Genomic DNA, 21,104 nt, shown 5'->3' with positions numbered 1-21,104 from the left:
GGACTGTTGTAATGTCACATCCCTCGAGCATTAAAGATGCCCCAGTGAGACTGTAGTAATGTGACATCGCTCGGGCATTAAAGACGCCCCAGTGAGGACGGTATTAATGTGACATCCCTCGAGCATTAAAGACGCCCCAGTGAGGACTGTAGGAATGTGACATCGCTCCAGCATTAAAGACGCCCCAGTGAGGACTGTAGTAATGTGACATCCCACGAGCATTAAAGATGCCCCAGTGAGACTGTAGTAATGTGACATCTTTCGAGCATTAAAGACGCCCAGCGAGAGTGTAGTAATTTGACATCCCTCAAGCATTAAAGATGCCCCAGTGAGACTGTAGTAATGTGACATCCCTAGAGCATTAAAGAGACCCCAGTGAGACTGTAGTAATGTGACATCCCTAGAGCATTAAAGAGACCCCAGTGAGACTGTAGTAATGTGACATCCCTAGAGCATTAAAGATGCCCCAGTGAGGACTATAGTAATGCGACATCCCTCGTGCATTAAAGACGCCCCGGTGAGGACTGTGGTAATGTCACATCCCTAGAGCATTAAAGACGCCCCAGCGAGCCTGTAGTAATGTGACATCCCTCGAGCATTAGAGATGCCCCAGTGAGACTGTAGTAATATCCCTCGAGCATTAAAGACGCCCCAGTGAGTAACGTTGTAATGTGACATCCCTCGAGCATTAAAGATGCCCCAGTGAGACTGTAGTAATGTGACATATGAAAGACGCCCCAGTGAGGACTGTAGTAATGTGACATCCCTTGAGCATTAAAGACGCCCCAGTGAGACTGTAGTAACGTGACATCCCTCGAGCATTAAAGATACCCCAGTGAGGACTGTAGTAATGTGACATCCTTCGAGTAGGAAAGATGCCCCAGTGAGGTTTGTAGTAATGTGACATCCTTTGAGCATTAAAGACTCTCCAGTGAGGACTGTAGTAATGTGACATCCCTAGAGCAGCAAAGATGCCCCAGTGAGGACTGTAGTAATGTGACATCCTTCAAGCATTAAAGACTCCCCAGTGAGGACTGTAGTAATGTGACATCCCTAGAGCAGCAAAGACGCCCCAGTGAGCCATTAGTAATGTGACATCCCCCGAGTATGAAAGACACCCCAGTGAGGAAGGTAGTACTGTCTCATCCCTCGAGTATTAAAGACGCCCCAGTGAGGACTGTAGTAATGTGACATCGCTCGAGCATTAAAGACGCCCCGGTGAGGACTGTAGTAATGTGACATCCCTCAAACATTAAAGACGCCCCAGTGAGACTGTAGTAATGTGACATCCCTCGTGTATGAAAGACACCCCAGTGAGGACGGTAGTGTGACATCCCTCGAGCATTAAAGATGCCCCAGTGAGACTAGTAATGTGACATCCCTAGAGCATTAAAGACGCCGCAGTGAGACTGTAGTAATAAGACATCCCTAGAGCATTAAAGACGCCCCAGCGAGACTGTAGTAATGTGACATCCCTCGAGCATTAAAGACGCCCCAGTGAGACTGTAGTAATGTGACATCCCTCGAGCATTAAAGACGCCCCAGTGAGACTGTAGTAATGTGACATCCCTCGAGCATTAAAGATGCCCCAGTGAGACTGTAGTAATGTGACATCCCTCGAGCATTAAAGGCGCCCCAGTGAGGACTGTAGTAATGTGACATTCCTACAGCATCACAGCTGCCCCAGTGAGCACTGTAGTAATGTGACATCCCTCCAGTATGAAAGACGCCCCAGTGAGGACTATAGTAATGTGACATCCTTCGAGCATTAAAGACGCCCCAGTGAGGACTGTTGTAATGTGACATCCCTTGAGCATTAAAGACGCCCGATTGAGAACTGTTGTAATGTGACATTCCTTGAGCATTAAAGACGCTGCAGTGAGACTGTAGTAATAAGACATCCCTAGAGCATTAAAGACGCCCCAGTAAGGACTGTAGTAATGTGACATCCCTCGAGCATTAAAGACACCCCAGTAAGGACTGTTGTAATGTCACATCCCTCAAACATTAAAGACGCCCCAGTGAGACTGTAGTAATGTGACATCCCTCGAGTATGAAAGACACCCCAGTGAGGACGGTAGTACTGTGACATCCCTCGAGCATTAAAGATGCCCCAGTGAGGACTGTAGGAATGTGACATCGCTCCAGCATTAAAGACGCCCCAGTGAGGACTGTAGTAATGTGACATCCCTCGAGCATTAAAGATGCCCCAGTGAGACTGTAGTAATGTGACATCTTTCGAGCATTAAAGACGCCCAGCGAGAGTGTAGTAATTTGACATCCCTCAAGCATTAAAGATGCCCCAGTGAGACTGTAGTAATGTGACATCCCTAGAGCATTAAAGAGACCCCAGTGAGACTGTAGTAATGTGACATCCCTAGAGCATTAAAGAGACCCCAGTGAGACTGTAGTAATGTGACATCCCTAGAGCATTAAAGATGCCCCAGTGAGGACTATAGTAATGCGACATCCCTCGTGCATTAAAGACGCCCCGGTGAGGACTGTGGTAATGTCACATCCCTAGAGCATTAAAGACGCCCCAGTAAGGACTGTAGTAATGTGACATCCCTCGAGCATTAAAGATGCCCCAGTGAGACTGTAGTAATGTGACATCTTTCGAGCATTAAAGACGCCCAGCGAGAGTGTAGTAATTTGACATCCCTCGAGCATTAGAGATGCCCCAGTGAGACTGTAGTAATATCCCTCGAGCATTAAAGACGCCCCAGTGAGTAACGTTGTAATGTGACATCCCTCGAGCATTAAAGATGCCCCAGTGAGACTGTAGTAATGTGACATATGAAAGACGCCCCAGTGAGGACTGTAGTAATGTGACATCCCTTGAGCATTAAAGACGCCCCAGTGAGACTGTAGTAACGTGACATCCCTCGAGCATTAAAGATACCCCAGTGAGGACTGTAATAATGTGACATCCTTCGAGTAGGAAAGATGCCCCAGTGAGGTTTGTAGTAATGTGACATCCTTTGAGCATTAAAGACTCTCCAGTGAGGACTGTAGTAATGTGACATCCCTAGAGCAGCAAAGATGCCCCAGTGAGGACTGTAGTAATGTGACATCCTTCAAGCATTAAAGACTCCCCAGTGAGGACTGTAGTAATGTGACATCCCTAGAGCAGCAAAGACGCCCCAGTGAGCCATTAGTAATGTGACATCCCCCGAGTATGAAAGACACCCCAGTGAGGACGGTAGTACTGTCTCATCCCTCGAGTATTAAAGATGCCCCAGTGAGGACTGTAGTAATGTGACATCGCTCGAGCATTAAAGACGCCCCGGTGAGGACTGTAGTAATGTGACATCCCTCAAACATTAAAGACGCCCCAGTGAGACTGTAGTAATGTGACATCCCTCGTGTATGAAAGACACCCCAGTGAGGACGGTAGTGTGACATCCCTCGAGCATTAAAGATGCCCCAGTGAGACTAGTAATGTGACATCCCTAGAGCATTAAAGACGCCGCAGTGAGACTGTAGTAATAAGACATCCCTAGAGCATTGAAGACGCCCCAGCGAGACTGTAGTAATGTGACATCCCTCGAGCATTAAAGACGCCCCAGTGAGACTGTAGTAATGTGACATCCCTCGAGCATTAAAGACGCCCCAGTGAGACTGTAGTAATGTGACATCCCTCGAGCATTAAAGATGCCCCAGTGAGACTGTAGTAATGTGACATCCCTCGAGCATTAAAGGCGCCCCAGTGAGGACTGTAGTAATGTGACATTCCTACAGCATCACAGCTGCCCCAGTGAGCACTGTAGTAATGTGACATCCCTCCAGTATGAAAGACGCCCCAGTGAGGACTGTAGTAATGTGACATCCTTCGAGCATTAAAGACTCCCTATTGAGGACTGTAGAAATGTGACATTCCTAGAGCATTAAAGATACTCCAGCGAGGACTGTAGTAATGTGACATCCCTCGAGCATTAAATATACCCCAGTGAGGACTGTAGTAATGTGACATCCCTCGAGCATTAAAGACGCCCCAGTGAGGACTGTAGTAATGTGACATCGCTCGAGCATTAAAGACGCCCCAGTGAGGACTGTAGTAATGCGACATCGCTCGAGCATTAACGATGCATTAAAAAACATAGACCCCTCATCTCCTCGTCCCACTCCCAGCAAAGTCGGCAGGATAATGGTGAAAAGATAAGAGCATTGGAGGCAACTGCCGACAGTGACCTGTGAAATATGGCTGAGCTTTTAACCTCCGTAGCCTATAAATGTATGATATAAAGAAATCTGTCAAAGGCAAGATCCCTTTGGGCTCCTTTATCAAAGCATACAAGTACTTTCAGCCACTAAACATACATCATCCAAATCATCAGCGTTCATACGAAACCGACAAAAAAAGTTATATAAAAATTATTTATTTTAGTATATGGTTCTCACGTGATAAAACTATATCAAAATACAGTTTCATAAAATCCACATCAATGTACATCAAATGATCAAAAACAAATATAAAATGTTAAAAACAGCAATTAGTTGGGGATATAAACACCAATCTTGTCCGAATAGCACACCAAGTTTAACAGTTAACTAAACAGAGATTAACTCTTTTTCATAGTTTCCTTTTTCATATTCTTAATGACCCCTGGAAGTGCTTGGGTGCTAGATCAACACAAAGCAAGCGACTTGTTTCGGTGGCACAGTTCGATTCACCACCTTCTTCAGGCTTAATGTAACAAATCAGTATCTCCCCATATATCTAAAAACAACAATATATGAAAGTATAGATTAAAAATACAAACTACACTCGTTTTTCTCATCAAATATGAAATCAATTTTTTTCCTTATCTCATTCATATAATGTCCTACTAAAGCAAACAGATGTTAAATAAGCATTTATCATTCTATTAGACATATTTATATCACAATATTTGTCTCAAGCATGATGATTCAACGATTATCCGAGCCATCCTGAAAAGACAGTAGCATACATACTCATATACACATTATTTCACGCATACCCACCCGTTGTCAAAATTGTCAATGAATAAAAGGGGGTAAAAAGCTATTTCTTCCTTTACTGTGGTGGTTAGACACATTCAAATCGACCACACGATCAGTGAGGGTATGGCAAATACGTCCACCCTAGGAAAAATAAGAGCAATTTTTTAGCTTTAATTATATTATTGTCTATATTATTTTGTTCATATAAACATGCCATTGATAGCAAAATAGCAATCACACACATTTATACCCTAATTCTTCTTCCTTTCGTTGTTGTTATAAAAGAGTGAGGCACAAGATTGAACAGCCTTCGCTTGTTCCCTGCAGATATGGGAGACAATATATAAAGAGGACAGTGGATATTGGAATCAACTAGCCCCATTTTTAAAAGATACTTATCATTATATAAGGGTAAAACATCTCTACCTTCTTTAAATCTTTTATCATAACCCGCCACTGGAGCTATGGCGAGTGGTTTCCTGCTTCATATGTGTACCTCCTGATGGGCTCAAAAGCTTCAGCAATAGCACAGCCTAAGTATAAACAATGCGTACAAAAGGGGGTGGTGATGGATGGAGCATCAGAACCAATCAAACACTCACACGCAGTCAACAGATCTGGGTTTGATCCATCACCGTTCTTTAGCCCACTCTGCCACCCCAGTTCAGACATGGCCATATGCAAATCAGTCTGACCCTGTGCCTCATGGGAACAGTCCAGACCGAACTGCCAAGCGATGCCTTCCCTGGACCGGAAACAAGCTTCCTAGGACCGGTTTCTGGCATTTCAGCCGTCTTCAGCCAGACTTGCTTGAATCCAGTGGCAAAGTGAGCAAGGAACTCACGTCTGAGCATACCCTGCCAACTTATGGCGAACAAAGCGTACAAAAGGGGGTGGTGATGGATGGAGCATCAGAACCAATCAAACACTCACACCCAGTCAACAGATCTGGGTTTGATCCATCACCGTTCTTTAGCCCACTCTGCCACCCCAGTTCAGACATGGCCATATGCAAATCAGTCTGACCCTGTGCCTCATGGGAACAGTCCAGACCGAACTGCCAAGCGATGCTCAGACGTGAGTCCCTTGCTCACTTTGCCACTGGATTCAAGCAAGCCTGGCTGAAGATGGCTGAAATGCCAGAAACCGGTCCTAGGAAGCTTGTTTCCGGTCCAGGGAAGGCATGGCTTGCCAGTTCGGGTTGGACTGTTCCCATGAGGCACAGGGTCAGACTGATTTGCATATGGCCATGTCTGAACTGGGGTGGCAGAGTGGGCTAAAGAACGGAGGATCAAACCCAGATCTGTTGACTGGGTGTGAGTGTTTGATTGGTTCTGATGCTCCGTCCATCACCACCCCCTTTTGTACCGCTAAGTATAAACAATGACAAATAGATAATTTATTTCTAAACAGTCCCATTGTAGCATTATAAGAGAAACGCTAATAAGTGCTCCTCCATTTTATAAAACCGCTATATCCCTGTTATCTTGGAGCAAAGGGTTCAATTAACTGTATAGAGTATCGTTATGCCACCACCCTTAAAGGCCTTTCCATTCATTTGTAAGGACCCTTAGTCTCTTCCAAATGTCGTCGATACTCCAATACAAAATCTAAAATCACAGGGAAGACATGCGACTGCGCAAAAAGGCTCCCACATGTTGCATATGGGTAACCACCTTTACTTAAAAAGACTCCTTGTTTCACCATCAATATATTTTAAAAGATATGGTCAATCCGAGGGTTTATAAACATTTTGCACCCTTGTCTCCTCCCACTAATACAAAATTCCCCATAACGGGCGCCAACTAAGATAACTAAACTAGCGCTTACCGGGACGTAAAAAGTCTCCTGGCCAACTCCACACTCATCCGCTGATACACGATAAATGTCAGTGAGCCGGAGACGCTGCTTATAAGTAGTCCGTCATTTTCGCACTAATTGGAATCCACGTGACAATGGAAGGCGGACTAGTATTGAACGAATATGTATACGCGCCATCTTGAAATGGGCTCAAACAGGCCATTCAATTTACGTTTTAAAAAGATGTGTCCCCAGCAACAAATTAATTTAAATCAATTTAAATCAAAATCGTCAAATAATCATACATGGACCTGCCAAAACTTAATTAGACATTTTTTTTTAATTTTTTACGAAAGTCAAAGGTAATTACGAATTTGGTTAATATACAATTCTTCCTGCTTACAACAAGTCTGTTATCTTTTACATTTTCTATAAAAAGGACTTTAATCCAGGACGAAAACGGGCTCTCTTCTGGCTATTTTCTTATGAAGAGAAAAAGCGATATATTGCCCGCCATCTTAGAATGAGTTCAAACTAGCATTCTCTCTAAATAAAAAAGATAATATTGCCAGTTTTTAAATAAAATCTATCTACCCGAGGATCAAGGGGCCTACTTTAGCCTAATTGCACCCACTTTTCGAGCCAATAAATCAGTCATGGTTCGTAATTTTTAAAGGCCAGCTGTCACTTTCGACAAAATGCTGTTATGCATTACAATCCCTTTGGGGTGCACATATCTCTCATGGTCCTTTATTTTAATAGGAGCCTATTACTAATATAAAATGGCTGCAAATATTCGAAGATGATAAATCCCTCCTTATCATTGGCCCTTATGTAGTTTATATACTACTGGCCCATATATAATGCCTCTGTTATTTGGTACCAGAAGTACTTGCCTAAACTCTGCATCTTATTTTATGAGTTGCTCTCATACTTCTCGAGAATTTGTGTCCCTCCTTTTCATTGGCCCATGTATTATCTTTTTTTATTTAGAGAGAATGCTAGTTTGAACTCATTCTAAGATGGCGGGCAATATATCACTTTTTCTCTTCATAAGAAAATAGCCAGAAGAGAGCCCGTTTTCGTCCTGGATTAAAGTCCTTTTTATAGAAAATGTAAAAAATAACGGGCTGGTTGTAAGCAGGAAGAATTATATATTAACCAAATTCGTAATTACCTTTGACTAGCCTAAAAATTGTTTTAAAATGTCAAATTAAGTTTTGGCAGGTCCATGTATGATTATTTGAAGATTTTGATTTAAATTAATTTGTTGCTGGGGACACATCTTTTTAAAACGTAAATTGAATGGCCTGTTTGAGCCCATTTCAAGATGGCGCGTATACATATTCGTTCAATACCAGTCCTCTTTCCATTATCATGTGGATTCCAATTAGTGCGAAAATGACGGACTACTTATAAGCAGTGTCTCCGGCTCACTGACATTTATCGCTTATCAGCGGACGGGTGGGTATGCGTGAAATAATGTGTATATAAGTATGTATGCTACTGTCTTTTCAGGATGGGTCGGATAATTGTTGAATCATCATGCTTGAGACCAATATTGTGATATAAATATGTCTAATAGAATGATAAATGCTTATTTAACATCTGTTTGCTTTAGTAGGACATTATATGAATGAGATAAGGAAAAAAATGGATTTCATATTTGATGAGAAAATTAGTGTATTTTGTATTTTTAATCTATCCTTTCATATATTGTTGTTTTTAGATATATGGGGAGATACTGATTTGTTACATTAAGCCTGAAGAAGGTGGTGAATGGAACTGTGCCACTGAAACGTGTCGCTTGCTTTGTGTTGATCTAGCACCCAAGCACTTCCAGGGGTCATTAAGAATATGAAAAAGGAAACTATGAAAAAGTGTTGATCTCTGTTTACTTAACTGTTAAACTTGGTGTGCTATTCGGACAAGATTGGTGTTTATATCCTCAACTAATTGCTGTTTTTAACATTTTATATTTGTTTTTGATCATTTGATGTACATTGGTGATGTGGATTTTAAGAAATTGTTTTTTGATATACTTTTATCACGAGAGAACCATATACTAAAATAAATAATTTTTATATCACTTTTGTTGGTTTCGTATGAACGCTGATGATTTGGATGATGTATGTTTAGTGGCTGAAAGTACTTGTATGCTTTGATAAAGGAGCCCAAAGGGATCTTGCCTTTGACAGAAGTGTCTTACCTTGGTGTCCTGTCCCTTTGGAGAGTGGGACCCCTCTCTTTTTATTTAAAAAATGATATAAAGAAATCTACAAACATTTTGTCATAATAAAGTACTCTGAACCCTGTCAGCATCTGACCAGCTCCTTGTTTGAGTCTCTTTGACCAAAAGCGCTTCAATGGATTCAGGCCTCCAGACTATCTCATGGCTCCCAAGCCACCTTCTTCTCCGGCCCTCAAACCCTTCACAAGACAGTGTGGTTCCATAAAAAGTCTTGCATTTATTCATGTTTCTGAGGAGCAAAGAAAAAGGAATTGGCTTAAGAGACAAAACAAGGTTCCTGCTGAGTGACTTTTCACCTCTTGCGATTTTTATTCACACTTCCTATACCATGCACTATTTACAGGGGTAATACACCGTCTATAGTCTTTAAAATCCTGAATATGTAACCATGGCTGAAACATGCGACTGTCCGATAACTGGACATCCCTAACATTTTAAACACCCATGTATCCTCTGACCAATGAAAAGTAGCTTTTCTGGCCGCTCTCTTTGATGCTGAGGTTGAGGTGAGAGGATTTGTAAAGAATGCCAAGCCTGGATTAATTGTGTTAGAACTCTCAATATAGGATGTCAAGGGAGTTGCCTAATCCTAACGTTTTTGGGTTCTTGTGAGTTTGAACTTCAAGTTTTGCAGTTTTCTAATATATTTCCTCCCTTATTCTCTTGATTAACAGAAGCAGAGGCCAGAAGTGAAAGAGGAAAGCACGGCAATCGGACCTTCTGCAAATTCCCAAACGACCCTTCTCGAGAACACATATGTCAGTATAGATGACGGGATGGTCAACACGTCATAGCTGGCCAGTGATACAGGTCCGCCCATGTGAATATGCAGCTCTAGATATGAGAAAACGAACATATCCTCTATTATTGAACAATTCTGCCAGCAGAGAATCCCAAAGTAATCGAAGCATAACAAGTGCAAATTTTTTGTCGACTCATGAACAAAAAAACCTGAAGATTTAGGTGGAAATTATGAGCAATATGATAGTATATTTAATTCCTTGAATATGCATTGAAACTCTTTAATGAACATCTCAAGTCTACAGAATTTGCTGTTTTTCGCATGAAGGAAAAATGTGAACCACATGATCTTTTCTATGGAACGTCTACAGGTGTTTACGCCAACCTCGTGTGCCTATGGGCTGAATAGTCCTCACTGCCTGAATCTTCCAATGATGGCCAAACAATGAAAGTTGGCCAAACCCTCAGTAATTCTACAATCTTCCAAAGTTGACCAAAGCGTTGAGTGTTGCACAAGTCTTCCAATGATACCCAAATCATCGAACGTTGACCAAGAGTTCCTACGCTGCCCACAGCGCACAGCCATCCTGTGAGTCCAGCCATGGGCCAGCAAAGAAGCACTGCTGCACCCTCTAGACTGGAGCAGACCTGCAGGGACAGCTGTGTTTTTTGGTATTCCCTTTTTACTTCCATGTGTTTGGACTTCTCTCCTGGTTAGGCTGACTTCACTTTAAGCATGAACAGAACCAGTTACAAAGCTCAGATCATGTGGACTCAGCAACTGCTTTGTAGTGTTTGTGGGCAGCAGACCCTGGACTTGTGTGAACCTGAAAAGAAAAGTCTCAGCTATATATAAATGTGTTCCTTTGAGTTCTAATTTGAGATAAAGGTGGTAAACATTGCCCCGTCCTGGAGACGCTGCCCATCTCTTGAGGTTCTTCTTGCCTCCTTCCATCAGCTTCGAGGACAGTTGGGTTTTCCTCGCAGGGGTGAAGACTGACTGTATCAGTTGGTAAAGTTCCTCTACACAGCACGTAGTTACTCACTGTTTGACAATCAACCCTTCCCCAGTCCATAAGAAACTTTTCACTGCACAGTTATTCAAAGACACACTCTTGTCCCACAAGCACAAACCACCTCCTTGAACCGTTTGGTGTTACAAGCACAATCTCGAAAAGAGAATGAATTAAGTGTCCCCTCCTCTGCTGCTAAAATATCAGAAACATCTGGGATGCACAGATGTCGTGCGGGGCAGCCAGCTGCGGGATCCCCAGTCCTCTGGATGTTTGCGGATCATGGTGTGCCCATAGCAGTCTTGTGGCTAGCCGCTGCTCTGTTGAATGCTTGTGACACACTGTGATGTGTGTAGTACGTTTCCTGGAAGATTCTAACTCACTATCTCTCTAGGGCAGCGTCTTGTGTCCCCAGAGCTGTAAAAGGAGTCTTTTGCTGAGAGTCATGGCGTCCTGAAATTCCCTGCCAGTCAAGGGCTGGTTTCGGCCAAAGGGCATTGTCGCATTATGTGGTATTTTTTTTAAATCCACATTCGCACATGTGTTTGTGCGTGCGTGCATACATGTCTAGGAGTGATATTTTGAATAAACCATTTTGGCTGAATTTACCAGTGCCTTTTCAGCTCCACTTTCAGTCGTCCCTCTGTGTTCAGCATTTAACGCTGGCTGTGTCTGGGAGCCATTTTTTATCATTGCTTATGTGTGTGTGGTCAGCATTCCCCAGTTCCTACCACTGTGATCAGCTTTTACTATACGTGCAAGAGAGAGGGAGAGAGGGGTTGACACTAGTAGTTTTATATCACAAGAGGGCATTGTAACACACAAAGAAAGGACCCTACTTTATATGCACAAAAGTCAAGCAGACAACTCGACCCTAGAAAGGCAGCCTGTTAGAACAACAAAGACTGTAGTAAGCAGTCCCTGGGAGTGCGGAGCTTCGCCGAGTGCCGCAGGCTGCTTCAGTGCTTGCGCCTTCAGACTGGTGGTGCCGCTTGTTGCAGGACTTCACTGTGATCGCCCATCGTTGAACCCTTCACTGCCTCAGCAGTGCCTGTGTGACCACTCATCACTGCACTGCCTCAGCAGCATCTGTGTGATCTGACATCTCTTCACTGCCTCTGCAGAACCCGTCTGATCACTCATCACTGCATTGCTTCAGCAGTCATTGTGTGATCTGACATCTCTTCAATGCCTCAGCAGCACCTGTGTGATCACTCATCACTGCAGTGCATCAGCAGTCATTGTGTGATCTGACATCTCTTCACTGCCTCAGTAGCACCTGTGTGATCACTCATCACTGCAGTGCATCAGCAGTCCTGTGATCGTACATCTTTTCACTGCCTCAGCAGCATGTGACTGATCACTGCACTGCTTCTGCAGTCATTGTGTGATCTGACATCTCTTCAATGCCTCAGCAGCACCTGTGTGATCACTCATCGCTGCACTGCTTCTGCAGCACCTGTGTGATCACTCATCACTGCAGTGCATCAGCAGTTGTGTGATCTGACATCTCTTCACCGCCCCAGCAGCACCTGTGTAATAATTCATCACTGCACTGCTTCAGCAGTTATTGTGTGATCTGACATCTCTTCACTGCCTCAGCAGCACCTGTATGATCACTCATTGCTGCAGTGCATCAGCAGTTGTGTGATCTTACATCTTTTCACTGCCACAGTAGCATCCATGTGATCACTCATCACCTCACTGCTTCAGCAGTCATCATGTGATATGACATCTCTTCAGTGTCTCAGCAGCACCTGTGCGATCACTCGTCACTGCACTGCTTCAGCAGTCATTGTGTGATCTGATATCTCTTCAATGCCTCAGCAGCACCTGTCTGATCACTCATCACTGCAGTGCTTCAGCAGTCGTGTGATCTGACACCTTTTCACTGCCTCAGCAGCATCTGTGTGATCACTCATCGCTGCAGTGCTTTAGCAGTCATTGTGTGATCTGACAGCTCTTCAGTGTCTCAGCAGCACCTGTGCAATCACTCGTCACTGCTTCAGCAGTCATTGTGAGAGCCGACATCTCTGCACTGCCTCATTAGTCCCTGTGTGACTTCTCATTGCTAAGCAGTTGCTATGTGGGTTCTCATTGCTGCTCTCCCTCAGCAGTCATGGTTTTTTCGCGTCTCTCACAGCTTCAGCAGTCGTCGTTTATCCTCCCATTGCTGCACAGCCTCAGCAGTCACTATGTGATCTCAGCACTTGTCTCTGGCGTATGAAACGAGTGAGAGCTCAGGCGTGTGTTATGGGTTGAGGTCTTGTACGCTGAGGCTCTCTCTTGTGTACCGGGTTGACGGGTGCCATGAACAGTCCATTGCTGCCATATTGTTAACAAATGTCTGTCCAGCCTGATCCTCCTGCGATTGCCATCTTCTGGCGGTCGCGCCATCTGTTAAGTATGTTTTCCCAGTTACCAATAGAGGGGAGTCCTCACTATGCCTACTGTGAGGTATTATAGTAATGAAAGGCAGTACACTAAGGTGTGCCCGAGGCATGTGTGTGCCGCAGTAATGAAAGCAGTACACTAAGGTGTGCCCGGGGCATGTGTGTGCCGCAGTAATAAAAGCAGTACACTAAGGTGTGCCCGGGGCATGTGTGTGCCGCAGTAATAAAAGCAGTACACTAAGGTGTGCCCGGGGCATGTGTGTGCCGCAGTAATGAAAGCAGTACACTCTGGTGTGCCCAGGGCATGTGTGTGCCGCAGTAATGAAGGCAGTACACTAAGGTGTGCCCGGGGCATGTGTGTGCCGCAGTAATGAAAGCAGTACACTAAGGTGTGCCCGGGGCATGTGTGTGCCGCAGTAATGAAAGCAGTACACTCTGGTGTGCCCAGGGCATGTGTGTGCCGCAGTAATGAAGGCAGTACACTAAGGTGTGCCCAGGGCATGTGTGTGCCGCAGTACACTAAGGTGTGCCCGGGGCATGTGTGTGCCGCAGTACACTAAGGTGTGCCCGGGGCATGTGTGTGCCGCAGTAATGAAAGGCAGTACACTCAGGTGTGCCGAGGGCATGTGCTGTGTCGCAGTAATATAAGGCAGTGCAAAAAAGTTGTGCCCGGGGGTGTGCTGTGCTGCAGTAATGAAAGGCAGTATACTAAGGTGTGCCCGGGACATATGTGTACCAGGGTAATGAAAGGCAGTACACTATGGTGTTCCCAGGGCATATGTGTACCGCGGTAATGAAAGGCAGTACACTAAGGTGTGTCAGGGGTGTGTACCATGGTAATGAAACGCAGTACACTGACGTGTGCCCGCAGCATGTGCTGTGCCGCTGTAGTGAAAGGCAGTATACTGATGTGTGCCCGGGACATATGTGTACCGCGGTAATGAAAGGCAGTACACGGATGTGTTCCCGCAGCATGTGCTGTGCCGCAGTCATGAAAGGCAGTACACTGAGGTGTGCCCGGGGCATATGTGTACCGCGGAATGAAACACAGTGCACAAAGGTGTGCCCGCAGCATGTGCTGTGCCGCAGTAATTAAAGGCAGTACACTAAGGTGTAGAGAAAAAAGAGGAGATACCCTTGAAATCCAATCTGGGACAGGGTCAATTACAACAGAAAACACAAAGAGTCCCTATTAAACAAATTCAATTTTAAAATTCTTATACATAGTTGGTGCTTAGGGAGAAATAGCAAATCATACTACTGAATTACAATACAATATTAATGAGTCAGAGAAACACAGAAAACTAATGATACACTTATTAAAAACATATGCAATTTATTCACAAATAATCAAAATTAAAACCATTTCATCTTAAAATACGTGTACATTATTAGAAGAAAACAGAGCACAGAAAACAGAACATGCTGTTCCGCAGTAATGAAAGACAGTGCACAAAGGTGTGCCCGGGGCATGTGCTGTACCGCAGTAATGAAAGACAATGCACTAAGGTGTGCCCGGTGCATGTGCTGTACCGCAGTAATGAAAGACAGTACACTCAGGTGTGCCCGCAGCATGTGCTGTACCGCAGTAATGAAAGACAGTACACTCAGGTGTGCCGAGGGCATATGCTGTGCCACTCGTGTTAGACGATAAATGTACTGTGCACAGGGATTACTGTATAATTGTTTTCAGACACGCATGTATCCTCCTATTTGTTCATCGCAGCACATCAATAGAGCTCGCAACGGGTGAGTGCTCTAGCGCTCTCTCACATTGGACAAGCCATGAGCATGCTTTTGCACACACTAATACTCCCACACAGTGGGACAAGCCAAAAGCAGGCAGATCCTGCTAGTCTGCCACAGCAAACAGCTCCACACTTAGGACAAGCCAGAAGCATGCTGGTTTTCTAGCTTCTGCACTCCCAGATACTGGGACATGCCAAACGCATGCTGCTGCCGCACATTCTACAAAGCAAAACCAAAGGAAATGATGGACGGAGTGTTGAACATTGCAAGCACACATTCTACAGCACCCCTTGTTGTTAAAAGAAAGTGACATGCTGCTGATCTGAGAGGTCGAAGAACATTACCTAAGATCAGCTGCTCTAGAACAGCCAAAGCCAAACCTATCCGCTCTAGAACAACCTTGAAGAGTTCTCCATAATCAATAGGGCTCAGATTGCTCTGGGTGCACAAGGAGGGTTCAGAACAGAATGCTCTTCCCTAGAAGGGTTTAGAACAGTTTCCAGTACTCTAACTTTGTGTAACACCACCAATGCAGCACACATAGAAGTTACAATTCACCATTCTGCGTTGTTTGAGCACGAAGGGACACCTTCCTGCACATAAACAATCATCCCCCCATCGCAGACACCTTTGGACTATGGTGCAAGGGTGCCTGTGTGGACGCTAGGCTGCTAGATTCAGGGCCATCGCTAGGGGAATCGCAGGGGTGTGCCGCATTCTTGTGAATACGGAGCATGGCATTAGCAATGTTTGCTTAGCGCCACGCCTCGCCATTCCCTTGTGAATGTGCCCCGGGAGGTGTTAAAGAGAACGTGTTCACTCTGCGTCACCCACTTCTAATATTCTGAAGTTACAGAACAGTAAGATTGATTTGATGTGTCAATTCACGCTTCCACGGCACCGGATACTCCCATCCTGTGAATGAACACAATGGTTACGACAAGACTGGACATAGCACAAGACGCCAAAGGCAAACTAATGTGAGACATGAGAGAGCGCAACACACCAAAGTTTTCACCAGATGTCAGTGCTGAGCCACAGTTTAGATCATGTGCCAGTGGTGATGAATAGCTTAGAGCATGTGTCAGTGCTGAGCCACAGTTTAGATCAGGTGTCCGGGGTGATCCAGTTTACACCATGTGTCAGGGGTGATCCAGTTTAGATCATGTGTCAGGGGTGATCCAGTTTAGATCATGTGTAAGGGGTGATCCAGTTTACACCATGTGTCAGGGGTGATCCAGTTTATACCATGTGTCAGGGGTGATCCACAGTTTAAATCATGTGTCAGGGGTGATCCAGTTTACACCTTGTGTCAGGGGTGATCCCGTTTAGATCATGTGTCAGGGGTGATCCACAGTTTAAATCATGTGTCAGGGGTGATCCAGTTTACACCATGTGTCAGGGGTGATCCAGTTTAGATCATGTGTCAGGGGTGATCCAGTTTACACCATGTGTCAGGGGTGATCCAGTTTACACCATGTGTCAGGGGTGATCCAGTTTACACCATGTGTCAGGGGTGATCCACAGTTTAAATCATGTGTCAGGGGTGATCCAGTTTACACCATGTGTCAGGGGTGATCCAGTTTACACCATGTGTCGGGTGATCCACAGTTTAAATCATGTGTCGGGGTGATCCAGTTTACACCATGTGTCAGGGGTGATCCAGTTTACACCATGTGTCAGGGGCGATCCACAGTTTAAATCATGTGTCGGGGGTGATCCAGTTTACACCATGTGTCAGGGGTGATCCAGTTTACACCATTTGTCAGGGGTGATCCACAGTTTAAATCATGTGTCGGGGTGATCCAGGGCTCCTTTGTGCCTAGTCTGAGTCGACCTCCCTTTGCTTTGTCTTCTTATTGCACTTTCATATTTTCCTTAATTTCTGTCTGATTTCATCCTGTTGTTTGTCTCTTGCACATACTAATTCCAATTGTTTACAGATGTGGAATAAGTCAAATTATGGAGGACATCCAAAAGTGTGTGTGTTTACATTTGGAAGTTTTTAAGAAACAGTAATTCCTGCATCGCTGTTTACAAACTCGAAGACACTGCTGTTTGTCTGACACCTAGATGATTAATACATTTCTTGTTTCTCTGTTTGCAAAGGTGATTAATGTTGAAAAAAAAAATGTGCTTTTCAATTTTGGAGATGTCTGAGATAAAAAAAAATTTTTTAGATTTTGATATGATGCCATTTTCCCACTAAGAATATTTCTCAGTTGCAATTGTCTTACACATCATAGTCTTTATCACAGTACCCCTTTCCCTATGTCAGATCCCCTTCAAATCACCCCAGTCTTTATCTAATTGTTTTGAGCAGCTGCTGAACATCTTTTGCACAATGGGCTCCTCGCCCGGTCCATGTCTTGGAGACGATGAGAAGAGAGGTGGGACTCATGTCTTTCAGACCCAGTGTGCATGGAACGCTCAGCGGGATCGTTATGATCCGCTCACCCATCAACTGTAGTCTTTCTTCTGTTTCTTACCCAGCCCCCATCAGCCCGGGCTTTTCTACCACCACTTCTCTTACAGACGTGATGGACATCTTCATTAAATACCATTCAAGTTCTTGATTTTTCAGAGGACTATGTTGGGTACTATGCACCCACTTTCCCCTACCACAGATAAATTCGGGCTGCCCAGAAACCCCCACTATGTCCGCATTATAAATGTCCTAGTGCCCCCATGGAAATCATCTTTGTGACATAGTCCCAGGGCTCTTCTAGAGAAGCTCAGATTTTAAAAATGCGATTAGTTCAAAATACGCAAGAGAGGCTCAAGCCTCTTCTTAGAAGCGTTTTGACTGACACTCACTTCAAGACCTCACTGGCACAAATGGCCAGTTGTGTGGTTAATCATTGTATAAAGCACAATTACTGTGAGATGGACACTTTTGTTTGGAAATTAGATAATGTATAACAAATCTACTGTTTGGTTAAAGAGAGACCTCACAGCCCACTGGTGTAATGAAACTTGAGGGGGCCGCCCTGCAAAGTACATGGAGGGGCCCCCCTTTGTAATCACTCAGGAGCTTTCAGGCCAAGTTACTGTGCTGCGGGGGCTCCCCTTTGTACTCACTCAGGAGCTCCTAGGCCAGGGTTCTGTGCTGATGGGGCCCCCCTCTGTACTCAGGAGCTCTCAGGCCAGGGTATTGTCCTGAGCGGGCCCACTGAAGCTTGGGCGCGCTGCGGGGGCTGCGGGAGCCTTTCATACACCACTGGTACAGCCACCAGGAGGAACTAACAAGGCTTCACTGCTCCTTGAATTGGGGACTTTGGCAGCCAAAGATGGTCCTTGGCCTTCGAACCCCCGCACTGATACACAACAGTAATGTAATACTGCACATTGACTTTATTACTCTACTCTGAAGGCGGAAGCTAAACCAATACTAGCATTTGTGTATGTCTAGCAGTGCGAACCTCTATTGATGGAAAAGAAAAACAATGTATATTTTACTCAAGTTATGCACTTAAACATTGTTGCTACATTTGTCTAACTTTGTGGTTCGAGCTAACTTTGTATTTTGTGGTCTTGGCGTGCAGACAATCAGTCTTCATTCAGCTCTACTTTCAGGAATTGTAAGGACAGTATTAACTGTTAAGTATTTTCAACCTCCGCAGTATTTGCAGGTGTTGGATAATCTGTTGACTAATAAATATGCAACTACTGAAGACTCAGTTGTTTTCTTATATTGATTCTAAATTGTTCGCTGATTGCTTTTGTACACTTATGGCATAACAGAACCTTAGCGGTCCCTCCTGCAGGTAATGGTGAGCTCCCCCCTAATACCCATTACTGGGTTTGCCATTATCCATCTGCACAGGAAGTGACCTCACTCCTCCCCACTCCGAGGACCTTTATAATGGCTGCCACAGTGTAGACACAAAGTGGATGCACGCTGCTGACACGCCAAAGCAAGCCCGACTGCATCCAACCGAGCCCAGCACCAGGAACCCTGATCCTCCACCCTCCCGCTGCAACCATCCGAGCCCTCAAACCTGTCCACTGCTCCACACGCAGCTGCTTCGTGTCACCACACACCACCAAAGGAACAATGTCCTGCACTTGCTGCAAGTTTTCTTGCACTTACCCACACCAAACACTCACCGCACTGACAGATCCCAACACCCCACTCTCTCACACTCACACATTCCTCCAACCACCCACACAACACACTACAATCCCATGCAGACTCCTCCACACCCACTAACTCACCAAACACACCACAGAGATCTGGGACCTGCTGTACAAGAATACCACTGACTTGATCTTCTTTGCGGAAACTTGGCTGAAGCCTTCATCGGCACTCAACATCACCACAACCATCCAGGCAAGACAGACTTCACAAGCCCAGAATCACCATCAGCCACAAGAACAGCATCAGCTGCATCACATCCACAGACATGTCATCCTCCAACACGGACCACCTGTCGTTCAAGAGCCACGTCACAGCCAACTTGAACATAAGCAGTACTCTCATCTACAGGCCACCACAATCGCATACAAACTTCCTACACCATCACTGACTTTGTCACACCACTTGCCCTCGATGCTGGCAATTACATCTCAACTCCAAGAACTGAATTCCACCTGGCTGACCGCGTCCACCACAACTCAAGAGCACTCATTGAAGAGCTTGGGCCTCACCCAATGAGTAAAGGGATCTACCCATTTCACTGGAAAAGCATTGCTGAAAAGGACTGGAAATCCACTCTCAACACTGACCTACCCAAGCACAGCAACAGCCTCCAGAAGGCCTAGAATTTCAACGTTTGGATCACCTCCTTCGCTGGCTCCCTGTCCCCATTCAAACATAGGAATACAGCAAAATCCAGATCTTAGGCCAGTTGGTACATGGAGGAACTCAAACTGACGAAATGCCACTGCAAGCCACGGAAAACAAAGGAAGAATGAGCCAGGACAATGCCGACAGGAGCTTGTTCAAATCCTTCCCAAGACGCTACCACCAAATGATCTGGGACACCGCTCTGGCGGACCGCATTGTTGCCAGCACCACAGAAGCAAAGAAATCTTCGTCAGTGTGAATAAAATTCCCATATCAGCCGCCTCCAACACGATCACTCCATCGCAGGAGCAATGCCACACTCTCTCTCAGCTCTTCATCAACAAAATGACTGCAATTTACAGCAACGTTAGCCCACAACCAGACAGACCTCACCAAACGCCTCCCAATCTTATCCAAAGAACCAAGGCTAACCACATGGCCCATCATCACCCAAAAAAGAAACCGCTGCTACCATGAAGTCCATCTACACAGGGGTCCCATCATACCATGGCCCCCACCACGACTACTCCAGGGGACTGCAACCCATCAGCGCCATGCTCACCCCTCTTCCATGACCTTGCCAGATACTTGGTAACACACCACTGTTGTCCCATTGCGGAAGTAACCGTACGCTCACCAAATACAGACAGATCTCCCTGCTACCATTCCAGGCAAGGTGTTAGAGAAAATCATCAACATACAACTCATCGAATACCCCAAAAATCACCAACTACTCGCACCACTCAGTCTGGTTTCAGATCGAACCACAGCACGAAAACTGTCCTCAACAGATGCAATCCGCATGACTCTGGACTTAGGAGACCCGGCTGCCCTCATTCGCCTGAATCTTTCTGCAGCATGTGACACAATCTCCCATCCTAACCTCTGTCAATGCCTACACACCATCAGAATCCAGGAATACACACTCCAATTGATCTGCTCCTTCCTGACTAAAAGGACCCAGTCAGTCAGCCTGGCACCATACACCTCGGACACCTGCAACCTCATCAGTGGAGTCCCTCAAGGATCCTCACTGACTCTGACTCTCTTCAACATTTACACGATCCCTGTAGCCAACAACATCTGCTCTCATGATATCAATGTCCTCTCTTACACCGATGACATGCAACTCATACCTCCCTCACAAACAAGATGCCCAGTACCTGGATCACGTTCAATGCCTGCATTACTAAAATCACTTCTAGATGAAGACCAACTGAGTTCGGCTGAACACTAACAAGACCGAAATAATGATCTTTGGGGAGAGCGCATCACTGTGGGACTCCACATGGTGGTCAGCAGACCCACACCCACCGCTCATGCCAAGAACCTCTGGATCATCATCAACAGCAAATTGGAAATGACACCCCAAGTCAATGGCTACAAGGCCTCCTGCTGCCATA

The 21,104-nt window shown here is 45.2% G+C and overlaps 1 protein-coding gene and 1 long non-coding RNA gene across 5 annotated transcripts in view; one reads left to right on the top strand and one right to left on the bottom strand.

The window, feature by feature from the left end:
- The window catches only part of SCARB1 (scavenger receptor class B member 1), a 636,132-nt gene extending 617,546 nt beyond the window's left edge, over positions 1 to 18,586 (top strand). For 2 of the 4 annotated variants that reach the window (XM_085634841.1, XM_085634842.1), the window contains one exon: positions 9,691 to 18,586. Coding sequence is in view for 1 of the 4 variants with exons in the window: in XM_085634842.1 (XP_085490968.1) it covers positions 9,691 to 9,810 (120 nt within the window). In the remaining 3 variants the exon portion in view is untranslated. The remainder of the gene's footprint in view (positions 1 to 9,690) is intronic. The other 2 variants (XR_014970694.1, XR_014970695.1) reach the window with 2 other exon arrangements.
- LOC146783144 (uncharacterized) lies at positions 4,364 to 6,898 on the bottom strand. The gene is made up of 3 exons (XR_014970403.1): positions 6,796 to 6,898; positions 4,987 to 5,106; positions 4,364 to 4,720 (listed from the first exon to the last, which is right to left on the bottom strand). It is a non-coding gene; the product is annotated as an uncharacterized LOC146783144 (long non-coding RNA).
- Positions 18,587 to 21,104: the final 2,518 nt, after the last annotated feature.

The sequence above is a fragment of the Triturus cristatus genome, chromosome 11 (assembly GCF_964204655.1).
Source record: "Triturus cristatus chromosome 11, aTriCri1.1, whole genome shotgun sequence".
NCBI classification, from domain to species: domain Eukaryota; kingdom Metazoa; phylum Chordata; class Amphibia; order Caudata; family Salamandridae; genus Triturus; species Triturus cristatus.
Note: the sequence above shows the minus strand (reverse complement) of the source record. Positions and strands in the feature narration are given on the sequence as shown.